Here is a 16,853-nt window from a genome sequence, read left to right on the forward strand (position 1 = left end):
TTAGACTGTAAGCTCCAATGGAGCAGGGACTAATGTGAGTGAGTTCTCTGTACAGCACTGCAGAATAAGTGGCGCTATGTAAATAAATGGTGATGATGATGATGGTAATACAATGTTTGCATAAGGTGCATTTATCCCATTTTATGCATCCCTGGATTTTATTCACCAGCCAACTGTCTAGTACTGTGTGCTGCTAACCCCCTTTGTGCCTAAGGCCTTCTCCATCTCAGGTTTCTCTAACTGTATCCATTAATTGTGTATGTAGTATAGTTATTGCCATAGCCTATGTGCATTTATTTACACTAAATATCATCTGCCATGTTGTGGCAAGTTTAACTAATTTGTCTTAACCTTTCTGTAGCCAGTTACTATCCCGCTCTGTCTTAATAACCCTACATAGCTTGGTGTCATCAGCAAATATGTTCAACTTCCATTCTAGGCTCTCTGCAAGGTCATTAATATGAAGATTAAAAGTGACAGGGCCCAATAATGATCATTGCGGAATACTACGCTAGCCTAGTGTGAATATGCTCCATTTATAACTACCCATTATATTCTTCAACTAGTTCTCTACCCATTAAGATATTGACCTAGTATTTTCATGTTCTATTTCAACACATATTGATGTGTTCGTACAACAGAAGAAACTTGTATATTGTTGCCTAATATTCATGAGAATGCAATCTATGAATTCACTAGGAAGCCGTACCTCACAAATACTAGCCAGATTTCATGAATATTATTCAGCAGGATGCTTCCACTGTCTGTAGGTGACAGGTTCATTTTAATAAACTCAATGAAGTCTACGGGCCTGATTCATTAAGGAACTTAGGCAAGAAATTTCTTACGTAAGACTCCTGGACAAAATCATGTTACAATGCAAGGGGTGAAAAAGAGTTTTCGATTTTGCACATAACTTAAATACTGTCTGTTTTTATTCAAGTATCACACAAATATCAACATTAAATCTCAGTGTACAAATAAGTTATCAAGAATTTGTGTACTACATGAAAAAACAGACAGTATTTAACTTATGTACAAAATAGAAAACTAATTTTCACCCCTTGCATTGTAACATGGTTTTGTCTAGGAGACTTAAGTAAGAAATTTCTTGCCTAAGTTCCTTAATGAATCAGGCCCTACATTCATATTATTTAAGTCTTTGTAGGAAATACAAAATGCAATAACTCATTCAATTTATTTGAAGAACAATGCTGTTGTGCTACCGAGTTAGTATTTCCACATATAATCATAAAATGACTGGGGGAGAAAGAAACAGATGGCTAACAGGGAGATGCAATTTATGACAAGTTAGACCATAAAGTTAATTACTTAATTTAAGCTACACTCAGCTCTTTCTAAGCAAGGTTAATAAAGTTAATATTTGGTGGGTTGAAATTAACAAACAATTTTTACAGTGTTGGAAACCAGGTGGATAAATGAAACGGGTCAGGTGAGCGGCTAAGGATTTGGAATTGCATTTGCTCAAAGTACACATAACATATAGGTACTTTGAGTAAATGCTCAAAGTACATATATAAATCTACCCTTTGATACATTTTATTTATTAATTTATTGCAACTCTCCATCTAATGTTTTGCAGTCCAACAGTTATTAGATTTGTTTACCAGACTTTTAATTTACTTTTATATTACTGAAGAAAAACAGGAATGATAATGGGTAACAGCTGCAATACTTTCTGTAAATATTTTATAAGAAATGGTAGAAGATCATTTGGTTCTGTTACAGATTAAGAGCATCTCTTTTTGATTAGCAATTTATGTCTGTAATATCCAATTTGTAAATCATGCTTCCTTACTTATGAAGTGGAGTTTCATTATTTCCATCTGGCAAATCCACAATTGTCTTCTCACCAGTGTAGGACGAGACCATAAATTTGACAATTTCAGTTGCTCCTTGTGTAGCGGCAAAATGAAGAGCTGTTGCGTTATCATTCTGCAAAGTAAAACGCGTGGTAACCAAAACAAAATACAGGTTCTTTTATTCTAAACTTAGTGTCATAACAATAGAGGTAGCAGAAGTAGCAATCACTCTGGGGCCTAAAGGGCCTGGGGGTCCTGCTGGGACCCCAAAATGCCGTATGGGCTTATATCTGCTTAGTTGCATATGACATCTACAATAACCAATAACTCGGAGAGCCTCCCTGGTTAACTATTCACTTTCCTGGGCTGGGCAAAGTATTAAGTATGGCACTTAGCTTAATTCATGTACTCAAATAGAGCTGAACAGTGACAATATTTGGAAAATCAGGTGATATCAGGACTAATCTCTCTAGTTTTCAGAATTATCTATGTGCCCTGCCTGACAGCATTATCACGAGTCAGTCCATACATATATAGGAGTACAAGACAGAATTGGACCACCGTTCACTAAAACAAACCCTGTTCCATCTGTAGTATTACTTTTTTTTATTATGATTTGCTGACAGATGTTACCGGCCGCGGCTCTCAGTCCCCTGCTGCTGCCATCCCGGCCGTCTCCATGATGACCAGGACGTCACTTCCGGTTTCTCGGCCCCGGGCATTGCCAGGGCGTTGCCAGGGCAATGGCCGGACGCCAAATGTCCTGTGAGCAAGGCCCGGCAACACAGAGCAGCCAGGCGCGTGCGTTAGTGTCAGCCTGTGGGCTAATTAATTATTTTAATTAGGCATTAATTATCAGGCTGGTGTTTTGTTACAGGGAAAAGCCCTGATTTATTGTCTGTCCCCGGATTCTGTCCCCGGATTCTGAACCATTGCCTGTGATCCTGATCCATTGCCTGTACCCTGATTCTGAACCATTGCCTGTGACCCTGACCTATTGCCTGTACCCGGACTTTGAACCATTACCTGTTATCCTGAACCATTGCCTGTACCCGGATTCTGAACCATTGCTTGTGACCCTGACCCTGCTGGTACCTGACATCTCCTCCGGTTCTCAGTCCAGTCTGCAGATTGCTGGCCTGCCTCGGTTCCATGTGTAACCTCCTGTACCTGTGCGCAGCCGTGTGACCATAAGCTTGTACTACTCTTTTTAGTTTAAGTCCTGGGGGCATCTGAGTACCTGGGAGCATAACCAGTCTCTACGGGAAAGGCGGCTGCTAAAGGGGAAGAAGACCTCTTCTACCTGTTCTATGAGTTTATCCCGCACTGGTTGTCGTAACAACAGACTGTCAGTTCATATTTCATAAATGACTACTACTCAGGACCTGACAAACACTGTTGCTGATGTTTATTAAAACTAAACTATTCAGTTCAATTTACAGTAATCATATTTTATTTAACCCTTTACGTTTGTTTTAGGAGAAATATCAACTACCTGTTTGAGATCGATTTTTGCTCCATATCCTATGCAAGCTTTCACAATTTCCAAGCGTCCGTTTTGAACTGCCACATGGAGGGGGCTGCTTTTTTCATTATCTGTGAAATTGATGTGGTCTTCAATGCTAAATCCATATTCTTCTCCTGAAACGTAAACGGTACAATGGTAAGAAAATACATAACCAATTTTGCCAACTACAGATAATACAGAGTCAATGGCCATTATTAAATACCTTTCTTTAGAACCAGGTCCATGCACCTTAAAGACCCTGCAAATGCAGTCATGTGGATTGGAAAGCATCCTATCTTATTTCTTTTGCACAGCTTTCCCCCATGATTAAACTGCAAGACAAACACAAACACTAATGTACTGAGGGTACTTTGTACATGAATTATATTAAGTGAATGAAAAAATACTCTGTCCTATATACAGTATAAATCTGAGATGTGGTAGTTATCAAAGAGGAACTGTCATATCTGTGTTTAATAAAGTCTATTACAAATCTGTAAAGAACTGTTGTCCTCTCCACTTCCACACTTCACCCAGGGGAGAGACAGCTCAATAATGGCATAACGAGCATCAAACTGTCTCTCCATACCAACCAGTAGCAGCAGTGGGAGAATGAGCATGCTGACCAAGCTGCTTAGCATGTAGCTGGGTTGATTAGCATGAATCAGGCCCATAAAGTTTATTTTGATGCTTGGGGATACCAAAGTAGCATTCTGTGTTATGCCATCCACATTGATCCTTAAGACTATTCTTTCCTTACTGATGACAGTTGCTTCACTACATCCCATATAAAAACATGCCATTCAGTCACATCATTACACTAGTGTTGTCTGGAATATAGATAGTGATGTACCGTCCTACTGAGCCATTCTGAGCTTTGCCTATGTATCCATTTCTGTCTATCTGGTTAGTTCTCCGGTTATAGCATCTTAGTTAGAATCCTAATGTTGGCTCTATGTACGTGACCCCCTTTCCCAGATTTTTCTCACCGTGCTGCCTGATTTTATGAACTTGCTATCTTCATGCACCTACAGACTTGTCTTTCCTTGGGGTGTGGCAGAACTTTTTTTGGTAACTTCTGCCCAGGAACGAGATACATTTTTATGTTGGTAAGTTAGCAAAATAACTCTATTGGCAATACACCCATAAACATAACACAATATCCTGCTAACTGCTGTGTATCCCTCCCTTTTTATAATGTCTTGCTGGAAATATAACTTATTTCCATGTCATAGAAAGATCAGACTTAATTCTAAAAGATTAGATAGTAGTAGGACAACCTCGCTTAAATAAAATTAGGGCGACATTTACAATGTGCCCCTTTTTCAGCTCCTCAGTGAAGTCGTCTCTATAGCACTTGACTTCACCTCTATCCTAAACTGATGAACCCCAACCAGAGATGAATATTTTGTGACAATATTCTGTCTCAGTTTTGCCTGTATTAAGATCTGAATATAGATCTTAATGTGGGTAAAGGATAGAGTCTGCCATGTAAATCGTGCAGGGGGCGGGGCTCCGAAAATCGCATCATTTTGGCGTATGACATCATGGGGTGCGATTCCTGGTGAATCGCGGCATTTTGTATTTAATTCTGCCCACTTCACTAGGAAGTGGGCAGATGCGGGAGACTGTCATACTCTCCCGGGAGTCCGTGAGACTCACCCAGAATTCGGGAGTCTCCCGGACATTCCGGGAGAGTTAGCAAGTATGGATGGCTGTCTCTCAGTTAATCACAATCTCCTTAATTTACCAAATTGCTGGTATTTTCCAAAAACAGCCAAGAAAAGTCAAAGATGTGAAACTACCACTAAGTAAATTAAGGCAGATTACTTCTGTATTGTATTGCATAGTTGCCTCAGAGTGCTGGAGCTCCATTGTTACCAGGGCAGTATCTCTATAGAGTTTGTATGTTCTCCCCATTTTGGTGTGGATTTCCTTTGCATGCTCCAAGTTCCTCCCAGACTCTACATTCATACAGCTCTCTTAATGTTAGTGTGGACGTGTTTGACTCACAGCAATATGTGACTGATTAAACATGCTCTGCAATGTACTGTGTAATATGTTGGTGCTATATAAATAAAGGTTAATAATAAAAATAAATTGCAGTTCTGTGTGTTTGTTATTACTAATGTGCATAGTGATTGATTATTAGTGTATTATTATTTTTTTAATATATAAATATATGTTTATGTATGTTGTGCTACATCTCCTCTGAATCTACAGGCAGAAATATTATAGATATTTTACACTTTATTACAGTCCAGTGGCTCGTATGATTGAATACATAGTACAGTTACTATGAACTGTATAAACTTACCAGCATTATTAGGGCTTCGGAATTATCTCTAGAGCACGCTTGCATAATTGGTGTATTCCCAAGCTCGCCTTCCAGATTAACATTCGTAGTACTATGATTGACTAGTACCTAAAAGAGAACATATAATTATTGTTATACATATAGACATCAATGAGTCAGCAGTGTGGCCCACTTAAAACTTGACTGCACAATTTAAATCTGAGCATATTGTTTAACACTGTTAAATTTGGATTTGAGATAATGCTGATCGTTTGGTGCACCTTTTGTCCTTGTGATCTCTTGTGTGTCTAGGTCAAGCAGATGGAACTCCATTGAAAGTAGCATATAACACACATTCTTAGGTAGCATTAAAAACATGTCCTTTTATATGATGAAAACGCTTTGCAATGTTCCGCTAAATGAGGAAAAGCTTTATTTTGTCCTACCCATAGTATTTTTTTTTCTATTTATCGTTCCCATTATTTGTTATGAAATATGGGTCATGTCTGTGTTTTAAAATTTTCAAGAAAGTTCGGAGGTTTTTGGCACTAAACATTTTACAGTTAGAATATTTGTTTACCTGTGATTCAGATTCCTAAACCAAGAGCTACATAACAAGTTGGCAAAAGATCATATAATTTTTTTTTAACTGGGATTTGGCATAACAACAACTAAGTATGCATTGGCTTGGCAAATAAGCCATGTAACAGCGCAAAGGTTCTTAAATATTTTGGCAGCCACTATCCCTATTTGCTACATCAAAAAACAGTCAGTATTTAACTTATGTGCAAAACAGAATACTAATTTGCACCCCTTGCATAGTAACATGGTTTTGTCCAGGAGACTGAAATAAGAAGTTTCTCAAGTTAAGATCCTTAATGAATCAGGCCCTTAGTTCTTAACCATTTGCAGCTGCATAGATATATGAATCAATATGGACATGACTGATGAAAGCAGTTTTCAATTATTAAAACCAGTTTAGAAAATGTGTATTTCCTAGAAGAAGCCTGGCTATATTTACTACCTCAACAACACTGTTGTAATGCAATTGAATGGCCAAATGCAGAGGAGACATTCTGTAGTAGTTCAGTATGTTCGGGTCCGCTCCTCTGCTTAGAAGTACTTTGACACTGTCCGTCTGGTTTTTCATCACAGCATAATGTAGCGGCGTACGACCTTTGCAATCCAAAACATCGAGGACTGAAAACAAGAAACAGAAGACGGATAAATGTTATTATTGGCTATATCTGTTGTTAGTATCTATAGCTGGCCTGCACATATAGAAGGTGTATGCAGTATATACAGAATTACTTCTGGGGCTGTAGTGTCTGTGGTCTACAGTAGAATCTAGATACTGGCTTATACCTAAGCCTAGTTAGCAAGAGACGTTTAGCCTACAATAGCAAAGAACAAACAATGCAAAGAGACTGAAAACTCTTTTATGTTTATTACAGCTGGGTACATGGCATCAGGCAGAGCCTGTGTCTTTCAGTGTTTTCAATAATTGCCAATGTCTTCCTTATATAGTGTATTAATTTCAACGCAGATGGTAATATGAGATAAGGAACTTCAGATAAATGTGACAGCTACACTCTATTAGCGGGGCAAACTCATGTAGCTGGATAGTGGTCTGTGTCTATGGAGCTGATCCCCCAGCAGAACTTTTAAAGTGTCAATAAAATAGAACTGTAAAATATAGATATTTATACCTATATGAAATAACATTTAAATGTAGAATAGATAAAACATAATTCTGCTGCACAGACACAGTGACAGGTTGCTAACTCTCTCTCTCTCTGGGCAGACAGCCATGAGCGAGCGCATACACACTGCAAGATTCGAAGGACGTCGTTCCATAGCTGAACAAGATTTTTTAGTTCTGCTGAACAATTACATAAAGACATTTGACTCTTGAGAGACATGGCTTAGACTGTCAGTTTGGGCACAAACATATAGGGCATAATTAATCCTGTACTCTAGATTATAAGGTAATCAGCAGACCTGTCACCTTTATACAGGTCATGGAACTCCAAGAATTATATATTCAATATTGTATATTCTAAATTATATAGGATATGTTATAATATTATTATATGTATTATATAATTATATTATATTATATGTATTATATTATATATATTTTATATATTATCAAATTAATAGCCCCTATGCTTTCCACATTGCACAACAGAGGACCTTATTTAGTGTTAGGAGCAAAGCCAATAAAGCAGTGATGGGCAACAGGCGGCCCAAGCCTTGATCTTCAGTCCGCAGCTCCTTTCAGCTTTTTGACTCGTGGGCCCATTTCTCTGTTTTATGTCCCATTGGCCCCAGCTCTTATTCTGTGACTTATGCTCCCCTGAGCTTCACCTGCAGCCCCAACTCTTATTAAAAGTGAGTGTGAAGGATGATGGGTGTTTTTGGGCAAGTTAGAGGTATGAGAGGTGATTTGGGCTAAATTGGGCTCTAAAGGGTATATGGGGTCGTTTGGGTGAGTGAGCATTGTGAGGGCTATCAGAGGTGAGTAGTGGGCTTGAGCTGCATGTGGGAAAAGTGAGTGTTTTATAGTGCATATGTTTTCTTTGATTACATGTTTTGTTTTATTTATTACTTCGATTGAAAGTAATGTGCTGCCCTTTTGAAGGTTAGAGGGCCGCACATGTAGATGGATTTACACTACCCCAGATTTGAGGAGAATCTTGGCAACTGTGTGCAACAATTGACATATACAATAACTTTACTAGTGTGTTCCAACGTCACAGCTTAGCATTGGCATTTATTTTGCACAGAAAACTTATGTTTATTGCCTAACACGTATTAGAATTATTCTTCACATAAATGAATAACAATATGAATAGTTATATCATTATATAAGGTATTATAAATATATTACCTTCATCAGAAGCTTCATTGATAATCATCAACATCAGCTCCAAATTGCCATGTTTTGAAGCATAATGAAGTGGGGTCCCCTCTATTTCATCTTTAGCTGTCAGACTTGCAGGAAACTTCAATATGAAACTCCGGACACGGCACACATTACCCTCTTGAATAATCTGGGTTACAGTAACAATGCTCGTTATGTTTATATACAATGTAAGATGCATATACAATTACTGTCATATTGACCAACTGTTGTATATAGTTCCAAGTTTACAAATCAATTTTCCCAAAATAGGAAAGAAAACGTGTTACTGTACTAGATTATGCATTCATTTTAAGTAACAGTAAAGGAAATGAGAAGCACCTTGTCACAAACAATAATAAGAATTAGAATAACAATAATAAGAATTTATTAAAATGTTTATATAGTTAAATAAAAGGAGACAAAAGAAATGATTGGCAAAAGAAATGATTGGCACTAACTGTATAAGTTTATCAAACTTTGAATCCTTCAGGATATATTAATGCACCAACAAAGCTGGTATAACACAAAGAGAACAGTCTATCCCAATATAGCCAGACCTAATGGCCGTATATGGGACTACTCAGGGATAATACAGAAAGCCTTACCCATCTTTAGCTGCATTTGATTATAGCAGTGTATTTATTCAGAGGTTGTGTCTATGAATGTTGCAATCTCTTTTTCTTTAATTGTATTAACATTTTAATAAATTCTTATTATTGCTATTCTAAACCACTTTCTCTTGTGCTGTTTACCTTTACTGTTACCGTATTTTTGAGGAGATACAGAGCTCCTTTTGGGAAAGCTGTCACCAAGTCACATTCATATAGATGTTTTGCTGTTCATACTATTTAGGGTTTGACATCTGAGATAATTAATGCCTCCTTATTCCTTTATTAATTTTAAGTAGATGGAAGTAGTACTAAGATGATAAGTCCTATAACTGTTGTGCCATCTTTATTGTTTATATTACAAAGCCAGGTTGCTGATATATTTCTGCAAAGATTAACTTTATTTGTTTCTGTCAACGTTTTTATTTATATTATCTGTACAAGACAAATGCAGTAATTTGAAGTAGATGGAAGTAATGCTTTAATTTGGATGTGTATATTTATTGCAATAAGATGAATATTCCTATAACTGTTATGTCATCTTTACTGTTAATATTTAAACGCCTGGTTTCTGATATCTTTCTGCAAAGATGAACTTATTTATTTTTGCCAAAGTTTTTTATTTACATTATGCTTAGTTGACTAAAACAGAGATATAAAGCTAAATACAAATATAATAAATGTCATATTTTCTGAAAGAATGATGAGATAAGTGCTGGAGGGCTTATCCAACATGGTACTTCTAAGGGCCTGATTCCATCAAGGCTCGCATTCTGTGCAGGAGTCTAGGTTGCTAATGGATGATCCGGCTTGGGATAGGCCATAGATTTATCTTTTTTTTCTGCTTTGTAAGGAAACATTTACACAAAACATAGGGACACACTGCATTTCATAGTTATCCATTGCAAAAAAAAGACAATAATGAAAAATATTGTACAGCCGTTTGCATTTTAATGTGTGCCACCATTGGATCGGTTAACACTGAAGATTGACTATAATGTAATGCTTGTTTGTATGTATGCATACATATAATTAATACAACACCTTTATTTTTACATACAACACTATGATTACATTTTCACAGGCATGAATAGCACCTGTGATTTTCCATCCATTTTCCATAAAGGCCATTTTCCATAGCACCCTGTGCACTGTGTCTGACCTTGGAGCAAGCAAGACTCCATCTCCATAGGAGCCAATCGCCATCTGCACACAGCTTGCAGATATATTTCATGTTTCTCTGTGATGAAGGGAGCAGTGTGGGTCTTCATTCTTATTAGATCATAGATAGGGTGCAAGGCAATATGTAAAACATCCTTATCTGGGAAATCACACATCCTCTGTAATACATCAGTAAGAAAGTAGTATATAAGTAGATCAACTGACAGGAGAACAGTTTAATTGATCTGAAATTCAAACTTATCTTTTTTCAAACTTGTTTCTGGTGTGCCTGTAAAGAGCAAATATCGACAAAATAAAATGGATTTCCACCCATGGTAATTTATTGGTGTCACAAATTCAGGGAATCTGACAGACCCTTGTGGTCTGCTTGGGTTAACACTACGCCACTGGGAGGCGCAGAGTCTAACAAAACAAAAGGTGGTTGCCAGCTACCCCCACAAGGATGTATGAACTTTGCGGCTTCGACCCCAACAGGTTGCAGTTCTCCGAGCGGGTCCCAAAGTGAGACCAGTTGGAGAATACTGGAGACAAGCAAGTATGGTGGAGAATGAGAAGGTCTTCAGATCGGAGCCGAGTCAAAGTCAGGTGAAGCTATGAATCCCGCAAACTGGATGTCAGACGGTTAAAGTGATCTGCAGGAGGAGACATCTGGATGTCCAGGTAAAGCTGGAAGGCCTATGAGCTGGAGACCACAAGGGGCAATAGTCTGCAAGCACAAAACTGAACAGAGATTCAGGTAAGTTGGGAAGCTTTGAGGCTGGATCACAGGTGGTTAGATAGTTTGCAGGCACAGAAGCAAACTGAGGTACAAGTAAGCTGTGAAGCTTTGGAGCTGGATCACAGGTGGTGCATAGTCTGTAGGCACAGGATGAAGGGAACCACATCGAGCCACATCTGTGCTGACAGAGATACTCAAAAATCTGGTACCATTGAAAGGATTCAGGTGCCTTAAGTTAAGCCTAAACCAATGGCTGGGAGGAGAAGGAGTTAAAAGGTTTCCAATATGTCGGGCGCCATGAGTGAGTTATGGTGCTCAGTGCCAAAGAGAAGGATGACAGGAGCACAGTGGTAGGCTTTCTGGACCTTAACCAGGTGGTCTGTGGGTCCAGTGCATGACAGTTCCCCCCTTTTTAAGGTGGTACCTTTAGTGCAGGAGAGGCTCGGCGCATCTTGTCCACAAAGAATTTGTATCGGTCAAATTAACTTTTGAGACATTTAAAAACTAGTCCGTATGGTGATGAAATCAAAATGTAGGGCATCAACAGCAGGAACCTGGGTGGTGAGGAGAGCAGAGAATTTGGGGAGGGTGGGATGGAGACCATAGACAATAGAGAAGGGTGTTGCAGAAGTAGACCCATGGAAAAGAGCGTTGTGGTGTGGGCAAAATTGGCCCAGGACAGAAGGTTGGACCAGTTATCTTAAGTAGCAGAAGAATACAACCTAATGAACATTTCAAGATCCTGATTGACCCTCTCCATTTGCCTGTTGATAGGCAGAGGAGAAACTGAGAGAAATGCTAAAGAGTTTGCAAAGGGCTCACTAGAATTTAGAGACAAATTGGACTTCTCGATTGGAGACAATTTCAACCGAACAGAAATGGAGTTGGAAGATTTATTTAATGAAGGTTTGAACCAAAACAGAAGCAGAAGGAAAGCCACCCAAACAGTATCAAACTTCTTTCTAGGAGGAAAGTCAGTTATAAAGTCCATAGTGATATGGGACCAAGGTCCAGCAGGGAGTAGTAGTGGTAGAAGACCGCAGGTGGATTAATGGGAAGTCTTGTACTGGGTGCAGATATTACAAGCCAAGATGAACTACTTGTTATTGAAGTGGAGAGTAGACTACCAGCAGTTTCGGGAAACGAGTTCTGTGGTCTTGAGCACCCTACATGACTGCCGAAATGAGAGGAGTGGCACCAACAAAGTAGCGTCTTCCTGAGATTCTGAGGAACAAGGGCCTTGCCTGGAGGTGGAACGAGAGAGGAGGTCACTGAGGCAGAAAGCATTTGGGGTCTAGAATGGGATGATTTTTAGACTCCCCCAGGTCTTGTTCATTGAAGAAAGCCTGGGAGAGGACATCCGTCTTCTTCTTCTTGCATCTGGGTTTGAAGGTCATGTGAAGGTCAAAACAGGAAAAGAACAAGGATTGGCAGAGATTGAGACACTTGGTGGTTTAGAGATACAACAAATTATTTATGGTTGGTGAAAATGGTAGCTGGGAACAGGGAACCTTCCAAAGATATCTCCATTTTAAGAGTACCAAAAAGAATGCCAAAAGTTCCTTATCTCTAAAGGGGTAATTTTTCTCTGCCAGAAGGAATTTGAGTGAGAAAAAGGCACAGATATGTAGCTTCTTTGAAGAAGACCTTTGAGAACTGCCCCTACTCCTACTGCTGAGGCATCTACTTCCAGAAAGAATGGAGAAGAGGTGTCAGGTTGCCTGATAATAGGAGCCAAGGAAAAGGGTTTTTTTGAGGAAGTCTAAGCCCTCTAAAACCTCCGAGGACCAGGCTTTAGTATTAGCTCCTTTTCAGATAAGCACCACTATCAGGGCAACCAGGGTGCAGTAGCATTGAATAAACTGTCTGCAATAGTTGGCAAACCCGAGGAATCACTGGATGGCTTTAGGGTCAGAAGGCCACTCTAATATAGTGCAGACTTTTTCCGGGTCCATTCATGACCCTGAACCAGAGACAATATACCCGAGAAAGGGCATGTGGGTGGATTCAAACAAACATTTCTCCATCTTGCAGAACAGTTGATTCGTACAATGTCTAGAGAGAACCTTGGAAATCTGGAAATAATGATAATAGAGATCCTTAGAGAAGATGAGAATGAAAATATCTATGTAAACGAACACACAGGAGTAGAGCAGGTCTCTGAAGATCTCATTCACAAAGCTCTGAAAGACTGCGGGTGTATTACAAAGCCTGAAAGGTATGACAAGATATTCATAGTGATCATCTCCAGTACTGAACGCATTCTTCTACTCATCTCACGGATTCGGATTAGATTGTAAACCCCTGGTGGTCAAATTTAGAGAATATCTGGGTGCCTTTGATGCGGTCGAAAAAAGGTCAGTCATCAGAGGAATGTGAAACCAGTTCTTGATGGTAATAGAGTTCAGCCCACGGTAATCAATGCAAGATCGTAAGGAGCTATCCTTCTTCTGCACAAAGAAAAAATCATCACTGGCAGGTGAAGATGAAGGTCTATTAAATCCCAGCTGAAGATTTTTCTTCATATACTTGGCCTTGTCTTATGTACAGCTCAGTGCCGGAGAGAGGGAAGGCAGGGGCACAGAGGTAAGTGCACCAGATCCCAGCCAGGTGGTCTGCGGGTCTGAAGCTTCTAAGAAACACATTGCTTCATCTTTTCTGGATTTCTTATATGTATTGGTTACAGTTGTATACACAGAGCAGTTATTTCTCATAACCAAGAATAACAATGTACTACTATTACTATTACATAATAGTTTTCCATATTTGTAATCACAGTTCTTTATTAATATATATAAATGATACATTTTAATTACATTTTTGAACACATTTAAATAGTACATTAAAGTTGTCTCCAATTTGCAGACAGCTCCGATTAAAGTGCAGCCTGCTGTACAATCCTGTTTTCATCGATGAAAAACACTAATTATAAAACCGCACTTTTCAGCAATAATTTATACAAAACATCCAAATATTATTATTAATGGCTAAATAAACTCTCCAATGTTCCATTTTGAGTGGAGATCTGCATTAGTCTTAGAAATATTTGGTTTTACTGTTCAATTTTAATAAGAACTGAGCAAAAACAATCAATTTACAATGAAATGCAGACCTTTAACATATTACGATTGCATAATCAGTAACATTGAGCAATACAGATATTATGTAATAATTATATTTAGACAGTTGTATATGACATCTGTTTTTGAAAAATGATGTGCATTTGTAGTTGTGCAAATATACTGCACATAACTAGAAGAAATAATGACATAAAAGTAAAAAAAAAAATTAGCCCACTTTTGGCAATGTACAGTACTGCAGCCTGTACGACAAGTAACAGAATTTTACTGGAATACTTTCAAAACTGCAAACTGAAAGTAGAGGGAGAACAAAACAAAGTAGAACCTTGGAGTATAGCATGATATTGGGGCCCATCTCTGTAGTATGGTACACTAATATCCAAGCAACTAAATTTACAACACAAACTGTTTCAGTACGAAAGAAAATTGTAACATTCACTACATGTAAATAATTTATTTTTATAAAATGAGTTAAGTGTTATATCTGCCTCAGCACAATAAATTCGTTTTGCAATGTCATTCATTAGATTTAAAAACAGTGAGTCTGATTTAAATAGTGAAAATCTTCTCCATGATTTAAGTCTTATCACTAAGATCTTTAGCTCTCAAACTCTTATATTTGTGAATGTTATTAGTACAGAGCAGCTTTTATGTACATACATTATCATGTTAGACTCCACACACACATGTCAGTGTCACCTTCCAATCACATACCTTAAATATCAACTGTGGGTCTTCCTGCACTGAGGTGCAACTGTCACTCCGCAGGATCACCCCATCATATGGGCCGTCATCCTTTTCTCCTGCTGGTTGAAACATTCGTCTAATAGACTTCTTCATATTGGCACTGTAGGTGGGCCCAGTTCAGAAAATGTTATTTTATTCTTTCTGCAAGAAAAGAAGCAGGTTCTCTACTTTAACCAAATGTATAAAATGATGTCCTGCACTCTTGGCGTGTGTCTGCAGTCAGCCTGAACTGACACCAATAGTTTATTTATATTCCTTAGTGTTTTTCTACTTGACCTCCAACTTCTGAGTCCTGAGGATGCTGCCAGCAGGGAAAAATGACGAAAGCTATTTAAACGGCCATGTGGTTTCTGTTTGGATATAAAACGTACAATACATGCTATTGTATATATTCTAATGTGGCTGAAATGGGAGGTTGCGTTACAGAAACACTCCTTGCAATATCCCCGCCTAGATGGCAAGATGTGAAAAGAGAGAGAAAAAAAACACATCAGCCTGTGAGCTACTTCGGAAGCGAGTACAGACAGGCTCTGCATGCTGTGTGCTAAGACTCTTATACTATGTCTGCGGTCCTCATTGCAAGTGCTACTACATTAAAAGCAGAGTAATCTGTACTGCACTGTACAGACTCCTAAGTGTGGTCTGCCATATTGCAATGTACATTTCACTCTGTACAGCAATGACTACATAGTTATATTATTATTATTATTATTATTATTATTGATTTGTAAAGCTCCGTAGATGTGGACAGTGGGGGAAATAGAACATAAATAAAACAGGAACATACAACACAGAAAAAAGAAGTGCAGAAGTAAAAAGCAAATGTTGAGGAAGTCCCTGCTCATAAAAGCAATCTAGTGGTCTATCTATCTATCTATCTATCTATCTATCTATCTATCTATCTATCTATCTATCTATCTATCTATCTGTCTATCTATCTATCTATCTACCACATATCTATTTAACTATCAATCTATCTCTGTCTATCTATCTATCTATCAGATCTACCAACAACAAAATTTGTTAGCTCCACTTAGCTAATTATATTATACCCTGTTTTAAGCATTGTATTTGCACATATTACTATGCTTTCAAATGTGCAATAATTCAGGAAGTGGTTTACTTTTACAGCCTTGCTAAGACTTGTAAAAAAAAATATATATATATATCATACTTGCCAACTTTTCCTCATTGGCTTCAGGGAGATCCCGGGGTAGGTGGGCGTGCGGGGCTTGACAAATCACACCCTTTTTGTCATGCTACATAAACGATTGTCACAGTTCTGATCAATTACAGCAGGGGGCGGGGCTAATATGGCATGATATTTGTGTCATTAAGCCCAGTCCCCAACTTACCTATTGCGGGGCGAGAACCGGGAGGTCTCCCAGAAATGCGGGAGTCTCCTGAACATTCCGGGAGAGTAGGCAACTATGCGTTAAAGAAAAGCAGTTAATGAATCTCTGGAGACTGAAGTGTCTTCTACATTTGTCTTTTACATATCTGTCTCCATTACTGAAATCAGGTTGTCTTACCTGTCAGTCTTTGATTAAATCGTGGTCTCCATGAAAATGGCCAGCTCTATAGGCATCAATACATGGACATAGGACACAATTTCTGAACTGTGTCATCATACCACAGATGGCGAAGCCAAACCACATCTTGTACTGGCTCAGCATCAGGGAGAATGCCAGACTCTTCAGGGAATGAGGGAGATCACCCGTATTTCAGGGAGTCTCCCTGACATTCAGGGAGAGTTGGCAAGTATGATATATATTGAATATAGAAACAAGTTACTTACTGATTTAGCTGTACATTTTTACCTATATTTTCAAAAGCTTTTGTGATGTATGCATTTTGCAGTAAGAAAATATAATATCTCCTCAGTAATTAATGCTTCATAGAGGATTGATATAATATTAATAATATTGATTATTGTAACCCTTTTTTTTATTAAGGGTGTATATGAGACACAAACTTTATCTGT

At 38.4% G+C, this 16,853-nt stretch overlaps 1 protein-coding gene across 2 annotated transcripts in view; it reads right to left on the reverse strand.

Annotated features, from left to right (window-relative positions):
• The window catches only part of TRPA1 (transient receptor potential cation channel subfamily A member 1), a 99,079-nt gene that overhangs the window by 62,957 nt on the left and 19,269 nt on the right, over positions 1–16,853 (reverse strand). Inside the window, exons 2-8 of one of the 2 annotated variants that reach the window (XM_075213643.1) lie at positions 14,837–15,010; positions 8,520–8,682; positions 6,651–6,826; positions 5,648–5,755; positions 3,554–3,662; positions 3,316–3,464; positions 1,820–1,956 (exon numbers count right to left, since the gene is read on the reverse strand). In XM_075213643.1, coding sequence (XP_075069744.1) covers positions 1,820–1,956; positions 3,316–3,464; positions 3,554–3,662; positions 5,648–5,755; positions 6,651–6,826; positions 8,520–8,682; positions 14,837–14,962 — 968 coding nt within the window. In that variant the 5' untranslated portion in view covers positions 14,963–15,010. Of the gene's footprint in view, positions 1–1,819; positions 1,957–3,315; positions 3,465–3,553; positions 3,663–5,647; positions 5,756–6,650; positions 6,827–8,519; positions 8,683–14,836; positions 15,241–16,853 lie in introns of those variants that run through there. The other variant, XM_075213644.1, reaches the window with a different exon arrangement.

The sequence above is a fragment of the Mixophyes fleayi genome, chromosome 5, assembly GCF_038048845.1.
Source record: "Mixophyes fleayi isolate aMixFle1 chromosome 5, aMixFle1.hap1, whole genome shotgun sequence".
Lineage (NCBI taxonomy): Eukaryota > Metazoa > Chordata > Amphibia > Anura > Limnodynastidae > Mixophyes > Mixophyes fleayi.